This window comes from Adiantum capillus-veneris, chromosome 12 (genome assembly GCF_014529385.1).
Source record: "Adiantum capillus-veneris isolate H3 chromosome 12, ASM1452938v2, whole genome shotgun sequence".
Lineage (NCBI taxonomy): Eukaryota > Viridiplantae > Streptophyta > Polypodiopsida > Polypodiales > Pteridaceae > Adiantum > Adiantum capillus-veneris.
In genome coordinates this window covers 144,622,811-144,644,708 of record NC_140942.1, presented here as the reverse complement: position 1 = coordinate 144,644,708, position 21,898 = coordinate 144,622,811, and the positions used below count along the sequence as shown (strand labels likewise).

Genomic DNA, 21,898 nt, shown 5'->3' with positions numbered 1-21,898 from the left:
TTTCCTGTTGAGTCTTATGATAAAAAATGTAAGACTGAATTTGCAATCTCAGATTGCCCATCTGTCTGCGGGTGGAAAGATGACGAGAACTGCAACCGTGTGCCAATGTTCTCCTAGATAGCCTTCCAAAACAAACTCGTGAATCGGGCATCTCTGTCGAGACTATTGTCTCAGTCATGCCATGTAGTCTGAATATCTGGGCAATGAATAGTCTCGCTAAATGATCCGGCTTGACTTTTTTCTTCATTGGAATGAAATGAACTTGCTTGCTAAATCTGTCAATAACAGTCTAGATACCATCGTGCCCACCCTATGTCTTTGGGATAAAAAATGAAATCCATAGCAATACTTTCTCAGGGGCGGGTGGGAATGGGTAAAGGCTGTAACAATCCCTATGCTTTATACTTGTCAAACTTGACCTTCTGGCATACCAAGCAACTGCGTACAAAATCGTCCACATCCTTCTTGAGTCTCCGCCAAAAGAAGTAACGCTCCACACCTTTCAAGGTGGTATCAATGCAGCGGTGACATGTAAATGGTGGACAATGGCTGTAAGGTGCAACGGAAGTGAATGTTGAACTTTGCTCAAGATGAGTGCTCGGAACTGTGCTCAAGGGTTCCTTTTACTTACGGAAGGGAGAACCTTCCATTCCTTTAGTGAGAGAGTGCAAATGACCACAAGCAAAGTGCTGAGATTGAGAGATAGAGAGAGAAGAATACGACACCAAAATGTTGTCAAACCCTCCTCCGAAGGCCCCACTCTCTATGGCGAGAGCAGTCTACTTATGATTGCACAAATCTCTACAATGCTTTGGACTTGCCGACGATGTCGATGACGATGAGGACGACGACGAGACGGGCTGAAATCTGAAAATGCTAATGGCGAATTCTGATTCTATGACGACCATGCGACGACGACGCGCTGAAAACGCAGATGCTGAAATCTGCGTTTTCCGGGCTGAAACTGTAAACCTTGCGGAAACTGACCGTGCGGCGAGGAACTGCTGCGGGAAATTGAGATCTAGAGGATCGGGACTTTATCTGCGGTGTCTAACTGCTGAAAACTGAAAACGTTGATGTTCCTTGATGTTCCGTCGCGGTAAATTTGCAAAACGCCAGGGCTGATCTGGAAACTAAAAACGCTAGGGCTGAAAACTGATCTGCTGTCGTTCGCCGGATGTCCTGCAAATGCAAAACGCTAGGCTGATCTATGGTTCTGTTGTCGCCGGGAATCTGCAAATGCAAAAACATTGGCTGATATGGGGTCTTGATGCAAAACGCTAGCCTCTCTGCTGTGTAGCAAAAACGCTAGGCCTTGCTGGGGGTTCCTACTGAGAAGGTGCCTGTTGAGCGGTGCTCCTGCTGCCTCTGCTGCCAATTAGTGCTAGTCTAGGTTTGCTTATATACAAACTTACTCAATTTGCCCTACCTACTTTCCAACAAAAGTCACTTAAAAATAATAAGTGAAAAATGTCAAAAATAGGAAAAATAGGCTAAATGCACTGGAAAATTCCCCTGAAGGATTCTGATGGGAATGCTTATGATCATGCTGTGTGCAACCAGAGGATATGCATCTAATCTAAGTGTCTGGACATGCACGGTCTGCAACAGACTCACAAAAGTGCGAGATCACTTCCTATTCTAGACTGACTTGACTGACTGAACCCTTGTCGTGCTGTAGGTTGTCCACGGACACGTAGGGTTGGATGTGTTCACGTGACATCCCCTCCTTTTCAAAGTGACGTACTGGTACCGAACTGTATGGCGTTGAGGGAGATCACCAATAGCATCCGGAATCCTGGAAGGGACTCTTCGCCGGCCCGCTCTGATGTGTGGGTCGTGCGGTACTTGAACTTCATGAAGGTCTGCAATGCTTGCTTCTTTGGGCCGCACCGAAAGCGACAAAGTCTTCTGAGGCTCCTTCAATGCTTAAACTTCTTCTAGAGTCATGCTTCTTTCTTCTTCAAGAATCTCCATGGCTGAAAATTCATGAAACCACTTCCAACACAAAATCATGAACATACCTAGTCCATGTAAAGTGAGTGGAAAAAATCTTGTCTTCCTAAAAGACTGTGCATGGAATGTAGATGAACCAATAGACGGAGTGTCGAACCGTTCACCACACACACGCAAACAATGAGATCGAATCTTTCTCTTCTGATCTAAAGCAATCAATTGTGGCAATTCACAACGGAAATGCCCATGCTTGGTGCTTATACTTTCATGTGCTCTTTCTACAAATGTGTCATGCCAAGGAAGAGACATGGAATGTGACTTCCTTGAATGCATACTTTTCAACTTTTCATGAACAATCCGCATACATTCGTGCTCATTCATGAGTGAAACGTGCTCAATGTACAATATGTTATGCCTAGGAAAAGGGATCACATAAAGACACTGACTAAAATACAGGAAACGATCACGAATGAAACACTCGTACAATGCGTGTGTATCAATCATGCAAACACATAATACTTCCTATGGGGGTTCTTTGGACCGAGGCTCGAGGGCCAAGATCGGTTCTTCCTGAGGGGGTTCTTTGGACCTAGGCTCGAGAGCCAAGATCGATCCTTTGTGATTGATCGAATTTGCAAGGAGGTTAGCTTCGCTAGAAAAAGCATCAACTATCACATCATCCTTGTGAACAATCACATCATCTTCATGCAACTCATCATGCTTGTGAGAAATCACATCGTGGTCATGCAAATCATCATGCTTGTCATTGTCATCCAAATCATCATGCTCATCATTATCATTCAAAACATCATGCAAATCATTGTCATTCAAATCATCATGCAAATCATGTGTGTCTTGCTTTGGAGAAGTAGAGACTGAGAGAGTCTCCTTTTCCCGATTCTGTGCAAAGTGCACCTGCACTTGAGAAAAAAGTCGCCACAACTCTTTCATGTGTCGATCGCTCTTTTCTTAGATGGCTTTTTTGTTCTCGTGATCAAATCCTGCTTGTCTTGCTTTGTTCTCTGCTTGTCTTTTTGCGCGCTCACGATCCAATTTGGCTTGTCGTTCTTTAGCTTCCAAGCGTGCTTGCTCGCGCTCACGCGCTATGGCTGCCATTCTTTCTTGGTGTTTGCGCTCCATTTCTGCTTTTCTTTCTGCTCTTCTTGCTTCGCGTTCTAACTTCCTGTCCATAAACATCTTGTCGAAAGCCTCCATAGAAGTTAGTGCAATCCTTGGCGTAGATGGGGAAGGGGGAGGGTCGAAAAAAACTCTTGGTGGGGAAAATTCTTCTTCACCACCCTCATGCTCATCACTCCATGCGAAGTATCCATTCCGCTTCGGGTGATGACCATCCACTGAAGTCGTGGGTTCTTAACAAGGAACTTGGGTTCTTGTGGTTCTTGGTTCTTGGGTTCTTGAGGGTCTTGAGGTTCTTCTTTCGCTTGCAATCTGTGTTAGAGAAGGATCTTCTCTTTACCTGAGCAATACTCTTTCCCACGGGCGCACCCCTTGGCGGCCTTGCAATCACACCTAGGTTGCTTTTTCCCACCTCATGTCGATTGGCCGGCCGCTAAGTGCACGGTCCACTCTCAATGAGTGAAAAGAGGCACAAGGGGAGGCTGGACAAGTCCTTCTTTCTTGGGTTTCCTGTCACTCTTCAAAGACACGATTAGGAATCGACACGCCCAAGAGGTCTTGGGTTACGTGCGACTGCAACAAGCAAAAAAAATTCTGTGGTTCTTTCCTTGAGTGATATAGAACACTGCCAAAGCTCTGATACCAATGTAAGGTGCAACAGAAGTGAATGTTGAACTTGGCTCAAGTTGAGTGCTCCGAATTGTGCTCAAGGGTTCCTTTTACTTACGGAAGGGAGAGCCTTCCGTTCCTTTAGTGAGAGAGTGCAAATGACCACAAACAAAGTGTTGAGACTGAGAGATAGAGAGAGAAGAATACGACACCAGAATGTTGTCAAACCCTCCTCCGAAGGCCCCACTCTCTATGGCGAGAGCGGTCTACTTAACATTGCACAAATCTCTACAATGTTTTGGACTTGCCGAGGATGTCGACGACGATGAGGACGACGACGAGACGGGCTGAAATCTGAAAATGCTAATGGCTGAAATCTGCAAATCTTTATCTGCTGAATTTTGACTCTATGTCGGTGACAATGTCGATGACAACGATGCGATGACGACGCGCTGAAAACGCAGATGCTGAAATCTGCATTTTCCGGGCTTGATCTGCGGTGTCTAATTGCTGAAAACTGAAAACGCTGATGTTCCTTGATGTTCCGTCGCGGTAAATCTGCAAAACACTGGGGCTGATTTGCAAACCAAAAATGCTAGGGCTGAAAACTGATTTGCTATCTCCGGATGTCCTGCAAATGCAAAACGCTAGGCTGATCTGGGGTTCTGTTGTCGTCGGGAATCTGCAAATGCAAAAACGTTGGCTGATCTGGGGTCTTGATGCAAAACGCTAGCCTCTCTGCTGTGTAGCAAAAACGCTAGGCCTTGCTGGGGATTCCTGCTGAGAAGGTGCCTGTTGAGCGGTGCTTCTGCTGCCTCTTCTGCCAATTAGTGCTAGTCTAGGTTTGCTTATATACAAACTTACTCAATTTGCCCTACCTACTTTCCAACAAAAGTCACTTAAAAATAATAAGTGAAAAATGTCAAAAATAAGGAGAATAGGCTAAATGCACTGGAAAATTCCCATGAAGGATTCTGATGGATTCTGATGGGAATGCTTATGATCATGCTGTGTGGAACCAGAGGATATGCATCTAATCTAAGTGTCTGGACATGCACGGTTTGCGAACAGACTCACAAAAGTGCGAGATCACTTCCTATTCTAGATTGACTTGACTGACTGAACCCTTGTCGTGCTGTAGCTTGTCCACGGACACATAGGTTTGGATGTGTCACGTGACAGTGGCATTCGGTTAGAACCTTTTCCCTCAACGATTGTGTAACGCACAGCATTGTTTTCTTCATCAAATAGCTTTCCCGTATGGAATATCCCGCTACTACCTCCCCATTTTGTATTCGTGTGAATACATCCGAAAAATCTGGATTTGTGGCGTATTGATCGCATCTGCTTTTATAAAAAGCTGCTTCCGTGACAAGAAGTAGCGTAAACTCTGATGATCAGTGAAAGGGTCTACTCTCCCAAGGCAAGGTTCGAGTTTCCAAATGTGATGATTGAAAACTAAAAAGAAGTTTCTAAGAAGTTGTTACATTTGTGAAAAGCGTGGTCATTTGTCTCGGGGTTGCACAACCAAAGGCAAAGGCAAGAACTATCGAAAGGACAAAGGCCGTGTGTTGGAGCTCACGTAGTATATTAAACACTATGGATGTGCTTCAGACAAATCATTGTTGTTGGCAAGATTATAGATGAGTTCAAAGTTCATTGTCTTAAAGAATCTTGGATGTGAAGTGTTGACATTTCAAGAATGGGGATTCTTGGATGTAGTGTAGCATACAATTCAACTATTTATGAGGCAAGTGGTGCTCAAGATAGCATCACCATTATGGTTACAAGCTGACGGCTACAAACAAGAGGTGTATCCCGTAGTGAGATACCACTGGGGTGTCCATGGTAGCTTTTTTTTTTTGGCGGGAGGGGCAAGAAAAGGTGTTGTATTCTATGTAGTGTACACTTAAGAGACCCTCTGGAGATGAACAATGGCCTATCACCCAAGGAAGTACAAAAGTGGGCTAACAAAGTGTGTATTACACTATTAATTGCGGAGAGTGTTAAAGTTATGCATCTCAAGTGAATGCCCTACATGATCCTTTTTCTTTACTTGTCATTTTAGGTAATTTTTACCTATTTGACATAATGAATTGGGTCAAGAAATTCAGCTCAGGGTTGTATAAGGAACCATCAGCCCCCATTGTACTAATCATCTAAATCATTGCCTATTGTTAGTTTGGTGAATTCATCTCTCTCTCTCTCTCTCTCTCTCTCTCTCTCTCTCTCTTCTCAGGGGTATATAAGAAATCCTCAGCCCCCGTTGTACTAATCATCTAAATCATTTCCTAGTTTGTTAGTTTGGTGAATCCATCTCTCTCTCTCTCTCTCTCTCTCTCTCTCTCACTCTTATATATATAAATATATATCTATATAAATATGTGTGTGCGTGCGCGCGCGCAATCAGGTTTCCTGAGTGAGGATCAAAGTACACCCACCATCCGTGATGAGAAGGTAAAAGTGTAAGCCCCTTGATGAGGGCGTGCCAATCGGATGGAATAGCCTCATCAATCTCTCCCCTATAGGCAACAACCCCTTTGCGGATCCCGTAGGTAGCTCCAAGCACCCGTGTCCCTAGGAAGCATATGATCAACGGTGTAAAGTGTCATAGGCTTGGGCACCCCAAGCAGAGAATCTGACACGACACATGAGATAATGTCACAAACTGGTGACGTGGCTAGCCTCGGACACACAAAGACCCGTAGGTCCCGGATTATGCGCCGACAGACAGGCTAACACGTGGCAGTGTACGGACCTCTGAAATTCGCGACGCAATCTGCGCTGACAGTGCTGACGTGGCATTTCTGTACAGAAATTGCGCAAAAAAAGCTGGTTGACTTACGACAGCTTTTGGGGCTGAATGCTTTACTTTTTTGAAAGCTTTTGGGACAATTGCTTTTGAATTAAGATCTTTTGAGTTTAATGCTTTCAGGGCTATGCTTTTGGGCATCCCGTATACCTTTAAATAAGTGGGCAAGGCCTCGCTTATAAGAGCATCTGAACGCAGAGTCTGAGAGTGAGCACCTGCCCGCACTCTTGTACTTGAACACAGATTAATACAAAAAGAAATACTGAAAGGAGCGCTAGTCTTTGGGGCCAATAACTCTGGGCACGGAACTACGCCGGGCCGTGTCAATTATGTGAACTGTTTTGAAGTGAAACTGTGTCGCGGTAGAATCTTGACTTGGGGTGTTCAAGTTTGTTACAGTGGTATCAGAACGCGGCCAATTTCTCTTCTACCGGGAAATCCGATCCTTTTTTTGTAGCACTTATGGATTCCATCAACTTCTTCTGCATCTACAAATGGGGAGGAGATCACGAAGAAGATTCTCATGAGCAATTAGAGGAAGAGTACGGCCCACCTCGGCCTACTGAGTTTGAGATTGAAGAGATGAAACATCGACAATTGGTTGATGAGGCAACAAAGCAGATGATTAAAATTGCGAAGGATCCAAAATTTGCAAAATTTGTCTTAGCAATCCCTCGCAGAAGTACATACCCAGTGGCAGAAGGCCACAGAGCCACCCATCAAACCGGCCATCAAGAAACATCCTTCTCTGAGGATGTTTACAGAGCAAGAATTACAAGAGGTGGTTCAGACATAGATTAGCCGGCTTTTGGACGCAAACAACAAATCCAAAAATCATGAGAAAAAGCACAAGAAAGGAACTGACTTCCCAGGTTATTTGGGTTATCAATCTACTTTTGCATCGCAAGAAAGTAGAAGAAGCGTGTACAATTTGAAGGACTACTACTCAAGCAACTTCGTAAGTACCAAGGCAGCTAGTCTGAGCACTTTCCATAGCCAAGAGTTGATCATGGATGATCTTTGCCTTCATAAAAAATGAATGCATGGGAGTCGAGTCTTCAAACTTAGGGTAAACGTTTTCCCAAGAAGGGTGATCGCTTGCATTGTAAAGTCCGATCAAACATATCTCCGAGCTTTTACCACATCTCACGAGCAATTTCCAAAGTCTGAAGCGGGAGAGATCTCCTTTGTGAGTGCTTGAACAATGGCAGACATGACCTACACATTACTCAAGTCCCAATCAACACAAAATTCAAGAGACTCCTCATCTTGACATCAAGTTCACTATTGCTACCGGACGGTAAAGGTCATGATGCTTTTGCACAAACATCAATATGTTTTGCTTTTCATCGATGATCGGAAAGCCTTCTTAATGTGGGTTTTTTGTATCTGCCTCAACTGAGACTAATGGTATATGTCAGGCAACATGTTGCATACATGAACGCCTAATGATTGTGTCAGCAGAAATAAGTAAAATGTTTTTCTGAGTTAAAGATGAAGTAAACAAGGTAGCATGACAATACAAACTACATCAAATTGTTTGGGATATTATGTCTGGTTTGGCGCTGTGGCATCTTTTTATTAGTTTTCTGCCTTCTTCAAACATATCTCAGTTCTTACTAAATTATTGTTTTTTTTTGTGAGGCAGAGCTTCGCGCTCAGTACATTTTGGAGGGTGTCTCAGATTTACGTAAAAATTTGCAAAAGAAGGGCCTTGATCTCTTTGTTGAGTTTGGAAAGCCAGAAAAAGTTCTGCCAAGACTAGCTGCAGCAACTGCAGCACACACGGTAATCTCTAATATAACTGAGAGACTGACTTGTTTAAGTTGTACATGCAGAAATACTCAGATTCTAGCCCTTGACGTTATTGAAGTTTATGGATTTCAAAAACACTTGTGTGGTAGGCACAAGTATCTCTTTGATTCTTACCTTGAAGCTTGTGAGGCCCTTTAGACCAAAGGGCTGCTGTATCAACCAAGAAAAGAAGATGTGTGCTGTCAATGCTCATTCTTGGGGCTGTTTGTCATTTTGGTTATTTATTATTTGTCTCGGATGGTCAACTTCTCTTTGGACCTGGCCCTGTTTCTTGGTGGTCAATCTTTTATTTCCATTTTTAATTCTCATTTAGTCTATGCATGTAGGTGGGGTTGTGACCTTTGGAGTTATGGCCACCTTGAGGCTCCAATCTATAAAAGTCTTCATTATTTTTTGCGAACTTGCTCTCTTTCTCGCTTCCAGCTGTTTTTTCTCAAATGTTGTTGTGACTAGGTTTCTTTTTACCCTATGACATTGCTAGATACTTGGGAAACCTTGGTTGTCTCCTTGAGCAACAGTCCCACCCTGACGTATGACGGTGTGAGAGGGTCTATTCTCAATGAAGAGATTAGACGCAAGTCTACTGGGTAAGGTGGCAGTTATGCCTACAATGCAAGAGGTAGAAATCAAAAGCGTGATACGGGCAACATGACTCAAAATAGAAGTAAGCGCAAGACAAAGGATAAGGATGTCACTTGTTATCAATGTGGCAGAAAGGGTCACAAGAAACCCGATTGCAAGTATTTCAAGAAAGAGCAGGAAAGGAAGAAGGAAACGCAAGATAAGAAGAAGCAAGATGAGAAGAAAGGGGGAAAATCAGCAGGTGATTCCTCCAAGGATGCTAAGAATGCAAATGTATCCTCTAGTGTGGTCATTGAGGAGTTGTCAGACGTTGAGGAAATCTTGGTTGCGGCTTCATGCCCTTCAGATTTGGTGATAGCTAATGCAGAAGATATGCTTATCTCGAAGAAAGATGTCATTGATGCATTGCTCAGTGCTAATGATGGCCTATCCCAGTCATGGATAGTGGATTCTGGTGCCTCATTCCATGTGACTCCATCTTTGGAGTGTTTTGCTACATATGCTGCATGCAATTATGGCAAGGTATACCTTGGTGATAATTTTTCTTGCAATTGAGGAAATGGGTACTGTGCGTTTGTCTCTTAACAATGGTCAAGAGCTTGTGTTGAATGATGTCAGGTTTGTACCTGGCATTAAGAAAAGTTTGTTATCTGTTGGCCAGTTAGATGCACATGGTTATGCTGCCATCTTTGCTGGGGGTTCATGGAAGTTGCTTAAGGGCTCTATGCTTGTTGCAAAAGGATCTAAAAGAGGTACTTTGTACTATCTTCGATGCAAAGCTTTGCCTGTCAAGTTTCTTGCTGTTGCTGAAGTTGCTTCACATACGGAATTGTGGCCCAAGAGATTTGGCCATATGAGCCAAAAGGGTATGGATGTGCTTTTCTCTCTGAAGAGAGTTGATGTAAAAGGCAAAAACTTGGATTTTTGTAACGATTGTCTTTATGGAAAGCAAAAGAAATCTTCGTTTTCTCTGGTGTCTCTCGCAAAGCTAATCCTCTTTATCTTATTCACTCCGATGTATGCACTATGCTTGTTAAGTCTTACGGTGGTGCATTGTATTTTGTTACATTCATTGATGACTGTACTATGAAAGGATGGGTGCATTTGTTGAAAAGTAAGAGTGAGACTTTTAATGCTTTTAAGAAGTTTCATGCTTTTGTCACTATGCAAAAGAGTACTAAGCTTGAATGTCTCAGATCTGAGAATGGAGGAGAGTATGTATCTGCTGAATTTTAGCGTTTTTGTGATGAAAATGGGATCAAAAGGGAGTTGACAGCCCCTTATAATCCGTCTTCTAATGGTGTGGCTAAGAGGTATAATCGTACTTTATGCGAGAGAGTGCGTTGCATGTTGTCCACCGCTAATCTTTCCCAAAAGTTTTAGGGGGAGGCATTGAAAACTGCAGTTCATATTTGCAATCGCTCTCCTAATAGTACGCTGAAAAATGACATTCCAGAGGAAGTTTGGTCTGGCAAACCTGCCTCTTATGATCATTTGAGAGTATTTGACTGCGAAGCTTTTGTTCATGTACGCAATGACTTGAGAACAAAGCTTGATATGAAGTCCATTAAAGGAGTCTTCTTAGGTTATGGGGAAGAAGGTGAAATGGGCTATAGAGTGTGGTTACCACAGTTTAGAAAGGTAATACGCAGCCGAGATGTAGTATTCAATGAGGCAAAATTGCTTAAGAATGCTACAAAATCTGATGCTGACAAGAAAACAGTCAGATTTCAGCCTTCCGTGCCACCCATTGATGCTGAAAAAGAGCCTCATGATGCATTACCGCAAGCTGAAATTGATAATCATCCAGTTAACCTTGAGCCAGAAGAGGTAGGACATGATTTTGATGCTCCTAATGAGGATGGACAACCACCTGAAATGGCTGAAAATGATTTTCAGCAGCATGATAGAGCTGAAAATGAGTTGCCTTACGATGTAGAACCGTTGCCTGAGAATGTAGATCATTGGGTACGTAGGTCAACTCGTTTGAGAAGGCAACCGTAGAGATTTAACCCCTCTTTGGATCATGTAATGTTGACAGATGTGGGTGAACCTCTTACATATAAAGAGGCCAAATCATGTGAGTCAAGCAGTAAGTGGGAGCTTGCGATGCAAGAGGAAATGAAATCCTTGTATGCAAATGATACTTGGGATCTTGTGCCATTGCCTAAAGGCAAAAAAGCTCTTCCTAACAAATGGGTATACAAGATTAAGATAGTGCATGAAAAACCCAAGTACAAGGCAAGATTGGTTGCAAAAGGATATGCACAGAAAGAAGGAATTGATTTTCAAGAAACCTTTTCTCCTGTTGTAAAGCTTACAACTTTACGTGTCCTTTTTGCTCTCATTGCGGTGCTTGATTTGGAATTGAATCAAATGGATGTAAAGACAACGTTTTTGCATGGTGACATTGAAGAGGACATATACATGAAACAACTTGAAGGTTTTGTAGTTCCTACACGCGAGGAACTTGTATGCAAACTGAAAAGGGCTTTGTATGGTTTGAGACAATCATAAGGACAGTGGTTTAAGAAGTTTGACACTTTTATGCTGTCTCAAGGCTTTAAACGCAGCCATGCAGATGATTGTTTGTATACGAAAAGGGATGAAGATGGTAGTTCCATCATACTTGTTCTCTATGTTGATGACATGCTCCTTACCGGGAAACATAAGACCAGTCTTGATGCTCTGAAACGTAAGCTAAATTCAACATTTTCTATGAAGGATTTGGGTGATGCAGAGCATATTTTGGGCATGCTTATTAAAAGAGAGAGAAAGCTCAAATTGCTGTTTTTATATCAAGAAAGGTACATTGCAAAAGTACTTGACAGGTTTAATATGGCTGATGCTAAGCCTCTTGGAGTACCTTTACCTCCATACACTAAGCTTAGCAAAGCAGATTGCCCAAAGGATGAGGTGGCATTGAAAGCAATGAAGGGAATCCCATATGCATCATCTTGTGGTTCTCTTATGTATGCTATGGTTGCCACTCGTCCCGACATTGCTTACGTAGTGGGAGTTGTTAGTCGATACATGTCGAATCCTGGCAAAGCGTATTGGGAAGCTGTCAAATGCATTTTGAGATATTTGAAAGGTACACAATCAAAGTGTATCTGTTATGGCAAAAGTGACTTAAAGTTGCAGGGATATTGTGGTGCAGACATGGCAGGTGACATGGATACCAGGAAATCTACCAGTGGATATGCATTTGCCATTGTTGGTGGTGCAGTCTCTTGGTGTTCTAGGTTACAGAAAATTGTGGCATTGAGTACTACTGAGGCTGAATATATTTCAGCAAGAGAGGCTTCAAAAGAGGCCATTTGGTTGGGCACACTTGCAAAAGAACTTGGTATGCCTGCTCATACACCCGTGTTCGGTTGTGATAGCCAGAGTGTTGTCTATTTAGCCAAAAATGCCATGTTTCATGCGCGTACCAAACACATAGATGTCCGGTACCACTTCATACGACAGGTATTGGAGGATGGTCTAGTCACCTTGACTAAGATCCATACACAGGATAACCGTGCAGATGTTCTCACCAAGAGTCTTGCTAAGGCTCAACATGAGCATTGCATACAGGTGGTGGGAGTTGGTTAACTTAAAGGCGTCATTTATGCCTTTAAGTGGGAGGTTGTTGGGTTAAAGCCTTAAATAACCTCTTTTTGTACAATTTTATACTTTGTTCAAGAACCTCGACACATTTTTTTAAAGTCACTTATAATAAAAGTGGGAAAACCCAAAACTCACATATTGAGTTTTCCCCAAAAACGTGAGCTCTCTCTCTCTCTCTCTCTCTCTCTCTCTCTCTCTCTCTGCTTCGATCTCTAGCGCTTCCTCTCTGCTGCACTCCGCCTCCTGCTTCTTGCCCCAATCCTGCACTACATCGCGACGCGCACCTACCGGTACCTTCTACTTCGCGCTTTCACCCTCTTATCTCGTTTCAATTTTGAATTAGCTTCAAATTCATTCCCTTAGTGTTTTACTGTTAGTTCTTTGCACTTTCCGTACTCAGACATGGTATCAGACTCACGAATTGTAACTTTTTGGTCTCATAGGTCATTTTGGCTTTTCAAAGACGTTAATATAACATTTCATTTCATTTCATCTCTCTCTCTCTCTCTCTCTCTCTCTCTCTCTCTCTCTCTCTCCATCACTTCCACAGAGACATGGGGGGAATATGCTACATCTCTCTACACATCATCAAGGCAGCCACCTTTGCTTGACCCTCCCGAGGCATGCCTAGAAATTGGGAGGGTAAGGAAAGCCATTGACAAGATGAAGACAGGTAGAGCACAGGATCTGGTAGCAGAGCACTTTATCCATGCCAGAGATATGCTTGCAGAGCCTCTTGCTATGATGCTTAATAGAGCCATGCATGAGGGTTTCCCTAAGACTTGGAGTATGTCCACTATCATGCCTATCTTCAAGTCGGGAGATCCTATGCTTCCTGGTAATTACCGAACCATCGTGGTTGGTCCCACTCTGGCTAGGCTACATGCATCAATTCTTGAGCATGAGCTGAGTGGATGGGCAGAGAGAGAGGGCATACGGGCAGCAGGACATGCAGGGTTCAGGAGAGGTTTCCCCACTCTTGACCGGATTTTGACACTCAGAGCCATTATTGAGGAGGGTAGACACCATGGCAGGATGATATATTGTAGCTTTGTGGATTTCCACAAAGCCTTTGATACAGTGCCACGAGCTAGACTCATACGTAGATTGCAGGACATGGGGGTGCCCACAGAGCTGATTTGGGGGATCTTAGCTTATACAGGACAGTGGTAGGACAGGTATGCACTACTCAGGGCATGTCTGATATGGTTCACTCCACCATTGGGGTGAAGTAGGGTTGTCTCCTATCTCCTATTTTCTTTGGGATATATGTAGATGAGTTTTCAGATTATGTACATACAGAAGGTGATAGAGGTGCCCAGCTTGCCGAGACATGGATTCCGTTGCTATTATATGCTGATGATATTGTGCTGATCTCCGATTCTCCAGAGGGGATGCAACGTCATTTGGATGCATTGCATGGATTTGCACGGGATAGTGGATTGTCTGTGGACCTTGGTAAGACCAAGGTAATGGTTTTTAACACCACGGCGCAGTGGGTAACGAGGTCCCCACTATTACATATGGTCGAGAGACTGTGGAGTATGTAGATACATACACTTATCTTGGGGCGGTTTTTAGTGGTCCAGTATTTTTCCTGAGGCATGCAGCAGATACGCGATTGACCAGAGCCTATGCAGCATTGGGGAGACTTGAGAGGATATGTTCGCAGGTTCATTACCAGGAACTTCGGACAAAGCTTTGGCTCTTTGACACTTTGGTCACTTCGGCCATGCTGTACGGAGTGGAGATATGGGGCCCCTCAGTTGATCACCATAGCAAAGCTGGCAGTACTGATGGATGGAGATGTATGGAGAAGCCCTTGGTGTCTATGATTTCTCGGATGATTAGCGCCAAGGCCTCAGTACCACATGACATTGTTAGGGCAGAGCTCGCTGCACCTCCGTTGGTAGTGGAAGCACTCACTCGATCAGTTTCATTTATGCATAGCAGTTGGGCTCTCCCCAGAGACAAATATGCTCGATTAGCACTAGAATCTTTGTGATAGCTTGCATTACAGGGAGATAGATCATGTTGGTATGCAGAGATGGCATCTTGGTTTCAGTTACATGGCTTTAGTATGGATCGGCTACCCCCATTTTAGTGGTATCTCATGACTCTAGAAAGTGGCCCAAAACCCTCTCTCAATAGCAGTGAAAGCGGCCTCGTATCTCATAGTATACTGGGCAGTGACATATGTAATGTAGCTCTGTCTCTATCTGGCACACCTGACAAATCTTGGACTCAGCGGGTACTCCTCTAAATCTGCCTGTCTCGATCTCTAGCTGATGTGAGGATGTGCGTATCTGACCAATAGCACATCGTATCCTGTGGGATAGATGAGTGTCCATGTATCCTGGTCTGATCACAAAACCATCCTCCGTGAGTTGGAGAAGATGCTTTCTATAGAAAGTCATCTTCGTACCTAGCTCATGTGTAGGTTGTATCCATGTCCTCTTCGTATCCAATTGAATCAAGTCCTGTCTGATGAGCCTAGTAATCTCTGCCCTAGTGAGGGAGATGGAGGGTGCATCCCGAGAGTAGGATCAGAGATGCCTCGGCTTATACTTACTGGAGATTCGCAAACACAGAGAGGACCTCTTGAAGAGGGGCACAATGAGAGAGATCCAGCAACAACAGAAGATTACAGATTTCTTTTAGTCACAGACAGAGGAGTCCGAGAAGCCCTTGCTTGATCGGGTGATAGAGTTGGGGTGGTCCTGCCACCCACGGATGAGGGGACCCTCTCGACATTGATGTAGATTGCGATAGAGGATCCATACCATACTGGCGCGACATAGGAGCCGTCCGGACAGAGTGCCTACCTTGGAGGACATTGAATCTCTATAGCCTTTTGGATACTGATGTAAATGTATATGATGCCTCGATTGTCAGAGAGCTCCATTGTATCAGCTCACCCTTTGTATTCCTCTTGTATCAACTTTCACCCCACCCCTACCCACTATTTTCTTTTTAGCTCTTTGTACTTTTTGTACCCAGACCTGGTATTAGATTCACCACATGTAACCTTTTGGCCTCATAGGTCATTTTGGCCTTTTGAAGACGTTAATATTACATTTCATCTCTCTCTCTCTCTCTCTCTCTCTCTCTCTCTCTCAATGTGTTTCAAAAGGTGCTAAAAACCTTCTTGTCTTTTTTTATTCTCCAAGAAAAAGATATTTCCATTAGTTAATAAAACTGCCCAACGGGCTACAATGTGCCCCTGCTAGAGAGGGCTACATCAGCATGTGGGGAGACTCTCCCAATGAAAAAACAAGATATGTACAATGAGGCTAAATCAGGAGATGGGAGGAAAAAACACCCCACACCTTGAGGAGTTACCGCAACGACATTACCCATTCGAGTGAGTACAGTATGCACTTGAGGTATTGCATGTGTGTACATTACGTCGGCAACGATGTGGGGCGCTTGAGAGAGTTGGTTGGGACCCCATTGGGTGTGTCTCTCTCTCTCTCTCTATCTCTCTCTCTCTGATTCCCTCTCTTCAGGGAAAAGTAAAGGAACCATCGAGACAGTATTCTATGATACCTCAGAGGAGTTGATGCCGGAGCTTGATATTACAGAAATGGGCCTATTTAGATTATCACAGGATAAGGAGCACACTGAGTATGGCAGATACTTGATTGATATGGAGACTGTACATGGATTTGCCATTTTTAACGATTCCCTGCAGCGGGTGGTTTTACATGCTTTCCACATCGGCATGGCTCTAGTACAATGGATTATGTTTTGGCTCCGCCAGGACTCATTCCTTCCTCTCAGGATTTTGTGGTGGGAACTAAACCGGTTGGGGTAGCAGTCGATCATGCTATCTTGTCTTTCACTCTATCGTTCCAGTTCAACACAGCTCCATTGGGAGAGGCCTCCACACATACTCGGTATACCTTCACGAGGGAGACGGATCACATGTACACTGATGAGATATACAGGCAACTATGCACTCAGGAGCCAGGACGACCGCTAGATGAGCTCACCCAGATTTTGACAGAGACGCTGCATGATGCAGCATCAATGGCATATCCCCACAGCCAGCCTACACGCAGACGATCTGGGAGCATGCCTCAGAAAAGTTGGTATGATGAGGAGTGTAGAGAGACGAGGATCAGATTATAGAGAGAGGTGCTCATGGGTACTACTACACATAGATAGTCACGTATTATCTTCCGCCGCCTAGTGCGACGAAAGAAGAGGGCTTACCTATCTCAATTAGAGCGTGATCTGTATCAGCTGTTTATGAGTCAGGACTCTAGTGAGGCATGGAGGCTTTTCAATGAGCACTCTCCATGGCTAGCCATCACTTCCACAGAGACATGGGGGGAATATGCTACATCTCTCTATACAGCATCGGGGCAGCCACCTTTGCCTGACCCTCCACAGGCATGCCCAGAAACATGTACTTTCTTTACTGCTGAGAGGGTAAGGAAAGCCATTGACAAGATGAAGACAGGAAGACCACCGGATCATGATGGTCTGGTAGCAAAGCACTTTATCCATGCCAGAGATATGCTTGTAGAGCCTCTTGCTATGATGTTTAATAGAGCCATGTATGAGGGTTTCCCTGAGACTTTGAGTATGTTTACTATTGTGCCTATCTTCAAGTCGAGAGATCCTATGCTTCCCGGGAATTACCGAACCATCATGGTTGGTCACACTCTGGCTAGGTTATATGCATCAATTCTTGAGTATGAGTTAAGTGGATGGGCAGAGAGAGAGGGCATATGGGCAGCAGGACAGGCAGGGTTCAGGAGAGGTTTCTCCACTCTTGACCAGATTTTGAGGAGGGTAGACACCATGGCAGGAGGATATATTGTAGCTCTGTGGATTTCCGCAAAGCCTTTGATACAGTGCCACGAGCCAGACTCATACGCAGATTGCAAGACATGGGGGTGTCCACAGAGCTGATCTGGGGGATCTTAGCTTTATACAGGATAGTGGTAGGACAAGTACGCATTGCTCAGGGCATGTCCTTATGGTTCACTTCACCATTGGGGTGAAGCAAGGTTGTCCCCTATCTCCGACTCTCTTTGGGATATATGTAGATGAGTTTTCAGATTATGTACATACCAAGGGTGATAGAGGTGCTCAGCTTGTAGGGGCATGGATTCCGTTGCTATTATATGCTGATGATATTGTGCTGATCCTTGATTCTCCAGAAGGGATGCATCGTCATTTGGATGCATTGTATGTATTTGCACGGGACAGTGGATTGTCTGTGAACCTTGGTAAGACCAAGGTAATGGTGTTTAACACCACGGCGCAGTGGGTAAGGAGGTCCGCACCCACTTTTACATAGGGTCGAGAGACTGTGGAGTATCCAGATACATACACTTATCTTGGGGCGGTTTTCAGTGGTCCAGTATTTTCCTTGAGGCGTGCAGCAGATACGCGATTGACCAGAGACTATGCAGCATTGGGGAGACTCGAGAGGATATGTTCGCAGGTTCAGTTCCAAGAACCTCGGACAAAGCTTTGGCTCTTTGACACTTTGGTCACTTCGGCCATGTTGTACGGAGTGGAGATATGGGGCCCCTCAGTTGATCATCATAGCAGAGCTGACAGTACTGACGGTTGGAGATGTATGGAGAAGCCATTGGTGTCTATGATTTCTCGGATGATTAGGGCCAAGGCCTCAGTATCACACGACATTGTCAGGGCGGAGCTCGTTGCTCCTCCATTGGTAGTGGAGGCACTCACTCGATTAGTTTCATTTATGCATAGCACTTCGGTTCTCCGTAGAGACAGATATGCTTGATTAGCACTAGAGTCTTCGCGATAGCTGGCATTGCAGGGAGATAGATCATGTTGGTATGCAGAGATGGCATCTTGGTTTCAGTTACATGGCTTGATCGTGCGATAGAGTTGGGGCGGTCCCGTGGCCCACGGATGAGAGGGCCCTCTCGATATCGACGCAGATTGCGACAGAGGATCCATATCATATTGGCGCGACATAGGAGCCGTCCCGGATACTGATGTATATGTATATGATGCCTCGACTGTCAGAGAGCTCCACCCTTTGTCTTCCCTTTGTATCAGCTTTCACCCCACCCCTACCCACTATTTTTTTTTTAGTTCTTTGTACTTTTTGTACCCAGACCTGGTATTAGATTCACCACATGGAACCTTGTCATTTTGGCCTTTTGAAGATGTTAATATTACATTTCATTTCATTTTCATTTCTCTGTGTGTGTGTGTGCCTGTGTGTGCGCGCGCGTGCGGGTCTTCATTATTCTCCTCTCTGACGGGAGATTCAAAACATGCTTGCTGCTCATTCGCCCATTCCTCCGCTGGATGAAGACTCTCGCTTCTCTGATTGGAATCTGGCTACTACTAGATTGGACTGCATCTCAGCTGCCAGTGTCTATGCCGTTCTTCCACATTCCTTTTGAATAAAGAACTTCGGCTTCTTGTGTTTCAAAAATGAATGACTCCAAAGTTCTGTTTAGGCAATGCATTGGAGTCAGGCATGGTTATGTATTAGAAGTAAATTGTCTACGTTACCATGTGTAATATCATCTTCACAAAGTTTTTCTACTTTAGCTAGGGTTTTAGTTAGGATTATGCTCCTCCTTTTGTAACACTTTATGATGACAGAGATCATCATCAATTGTACCTTGTTCTGGTCTCATGGGCCATTTTGGCCTTTAAGAGACCATAATTTATCTCTCTTTCTTTCTTTTGTACCATTTTTTAACACATCGTTCTTTTTCATATAAATTCTTTTTCTTATTATTTTATCATGGAACTAATCCAAAACTCTGTTCACTTAATGCACTCTTCGTCTATTTCTTCTGTCTTTGCTGCACGTAAACTTTTTTTGTGTCTTTCGACTTCAAATGTTTAAAGAGGTTTGAGCATATGCAAATCAGATAGATCAGGAAGAGACATTTGATGCAGATAGAAGTTGACATGAATTTACCAAGAGTCAGCTTTATACAAATTATGGAAATACTGGAGGAATTCTTGAAGGATTGATTTCCAATTAGTTTACCAAAGACCAGTTACCATCTGTTCATTCATTTGAGGAGATGATTGGTGTTGCCTTTTCAAAATGCATTCGGATTTGCCTGGTATTGAGTTGGTTTGCAGTGCGCGTCTTCTCTAGTGGGTGCCTGTCAGGATGGTGTGAATAGCGCACTCTGCCTAATAAAGAAAAAAGAGTGGGCTTAGAAAGTGGTTCATGGGACGGATGGCACACGAAAGTTGACAGTCTGTCCTTAGAAAGTAGCAAATTATGTTTTGTGCTGTAAGATCTTGCATTTCTGTGGAAGACACTCTAATAGTGAATGATTTTGTGCAATGTGGATGTCATGATTCTTCAACAATGAAGCCTGAAGGTACTCTTAACTTTCTCAGGTCTTTGCTCATAAAGAGACTTGCAGTGAGGAGCTCTTGGTTGAAAGGCTTGTTCGTAAAAATCTTGCAAAGATCGATATCTCTTCAAACAAATCTTCAGATGGAACATCTAAAAGCGCCAAAGTGCAGTCTCCAAGGTTGGAACTTGTTTGGGGTGGAACGATGTATCACTTGGATGACCTTCCCTTTACCACTGCCCAGCTTCCAGATGTCTATACTCAATTTCGAAAGGTGAACCTCATTCCTTCTCCCCTTCTATACAAAGTTTTGCATCTCCTGTCATGCATGTGGTCGATTAAATGAGAAAGATGATGGCAGTGTGTAAACTGTGTTTTTACGGATTGAATATTTGCACATTTGCCTTTACATTCTATAACTTTGTGAACAGGCAGTGGAGACTCGTTGCCAGGTTCGCACAACATTCAAAATTCCTCCTTCTCTGGGTCCTAAACCAAAGCCATTCAGTGATGGTGAAATAGATTGGGGAACAATCCCAACTCTTGAACAATTAGGGCTTCAGGACAGACAGCAGGTGTTCATTTTGTTTCCCGATTATTAAGTGGTTGTGAAAATAGTGTATTTTATCTCGCCAATATTTATAAACTGTGCTGGGGTTGGACAGAGTCCTCTCGGGGTGATGAGGTTCATCGGAGGGGAAACCACAGCACTTCATCGACTCCAGGATTATTTTTGGGAAAAGGTGAGCCAATTTCTGAGTAATCTCTTTGAAATGTTTAATCTCAACTTTTTTTTTTTGTAGGTTCTATTTACAATCATAAATCTAGATGAGTATGAGTCTTGATCCACCTAATTCACATTCATTTGAACCTGTCTAAGTTGCATGCCTCTCAAGAAAAAGTTATAGAGCTCATTCTCGACTCTAAATTTCTGATTAGGCATATCTTTTAGGGAATCACTTTCTGCATTCAAGCCATTGACTTGTGAATTGTCTCAGAAATTGATTGAAATTACTTGGCATCTTTCTCAAGGTCTTTTCTGCCCATTGGCAAAATAAGTTTTGCAGGTGTGAAGACCAAAAGAGGGCAATACGGTGTTTTAAGTTTTCAGTGATCTGAGATGTATACACTTGAATTCAGTGTGCTTCAGAGAGTCTTTCATCTCAAACTCTTTGGAGATTCTGGACTGGACATCCTCCACCATTCATCAAAGTGGAACAAGAACAATATCATTTTCCTTGACCTGTAGTAGAGCTTATGATCAACATTATTCCTTTGAAAGCCTTGAGATTTGAAAAGATCATCAATCCTACCATAGCAAGATCTTGGGGCTTGCTTCAATCCATACAAGCTCTTTTTCAACTTGCATACTATTTGCTCCTTACCTCAAATAGCATATCCTTCTGGTTGCTTAACATGCTAATGTTCCACTGTCATAGTCAAATCCTAAAGTAAAAAACATTATCATGCATAATGTACATCCTATTCAATCAACCCCATCTATTAGAATCCTGGGATGATTGGAATGTGTAGCCTGGGTCATGAGAATTTAACAAAGACCATAACTCTTGCTTAAGCATGGGGCATGGGAAAGTTAATTGCACCCTACACTAAGGTGTATTCATCAATTCCATGTGGGGAAGATGATTGCAAGGGCATAATCAGCGGAATTTCAAAATGCACTCTATGCAGGCCTTTGAGGCCTCAAGCATTTGGATTGGAGTACTTTAAGTTCCTTAAACTGTCTGCTCATGAGGTAACTGCAAGATGTGTCAACGAAGCAAACCTGGTAGTCCACTCGCTAGAGGATCCTTCAATCATTAACCCTACGATGTAAAACCTTTTTTGAAAGACAGAGACAATTTCAAATAAGAATTCAAAATCCGAGTCTGGGTGCCATTTTGGCAGCAATTGAGATTGGGACTTTGGGATTGTCTCTAGAATTGTCCCAAACATCTCACCAACCCAGGACGGTACTGAAAGTCCTCCATTTGAAGCTCTGGAAAGAATAAGTAGGTTGTTTGCCTCCTTATGAAGAGCGTCA

The 21,898-nt window shown here is 43.6% G+C and overlaps 1 protein-coding gene across 3 annotated transcripts in view; it reads left to right on the top strand.

Annotated features, from left to right (window-relative positions):
- CRY3 (cryptochrome 3) overlaps positions 1-21,898 on the top strand; it is a 95,368-nt gene that overhangs the window by 26,212 nt on the left and 47,258 nt on the right. For all 3 annotated transcript variants that reach the window (XM_086525827.1, XM_086525826.1, XM_086525824.1), the window contains exons 3-6: positions 8,163-8,302; positions 19,898-20,128; positions 20,286-20,429; positions 20,520-20,597. In XM_086525827.1, the coding sequence (XP_086381953.1) occupies positions 8,163-8,302; positions 19,898-20,128; positions 20,286-20,429; positions 20,520-20,597 (593 nt within the window). The remainder of the gene's footprint in view (positions 1-8,162; positions 8,303-19,897; positions 20,129-20,285; positions 20,430-20,519; positions 20,598-21,898) is intronic.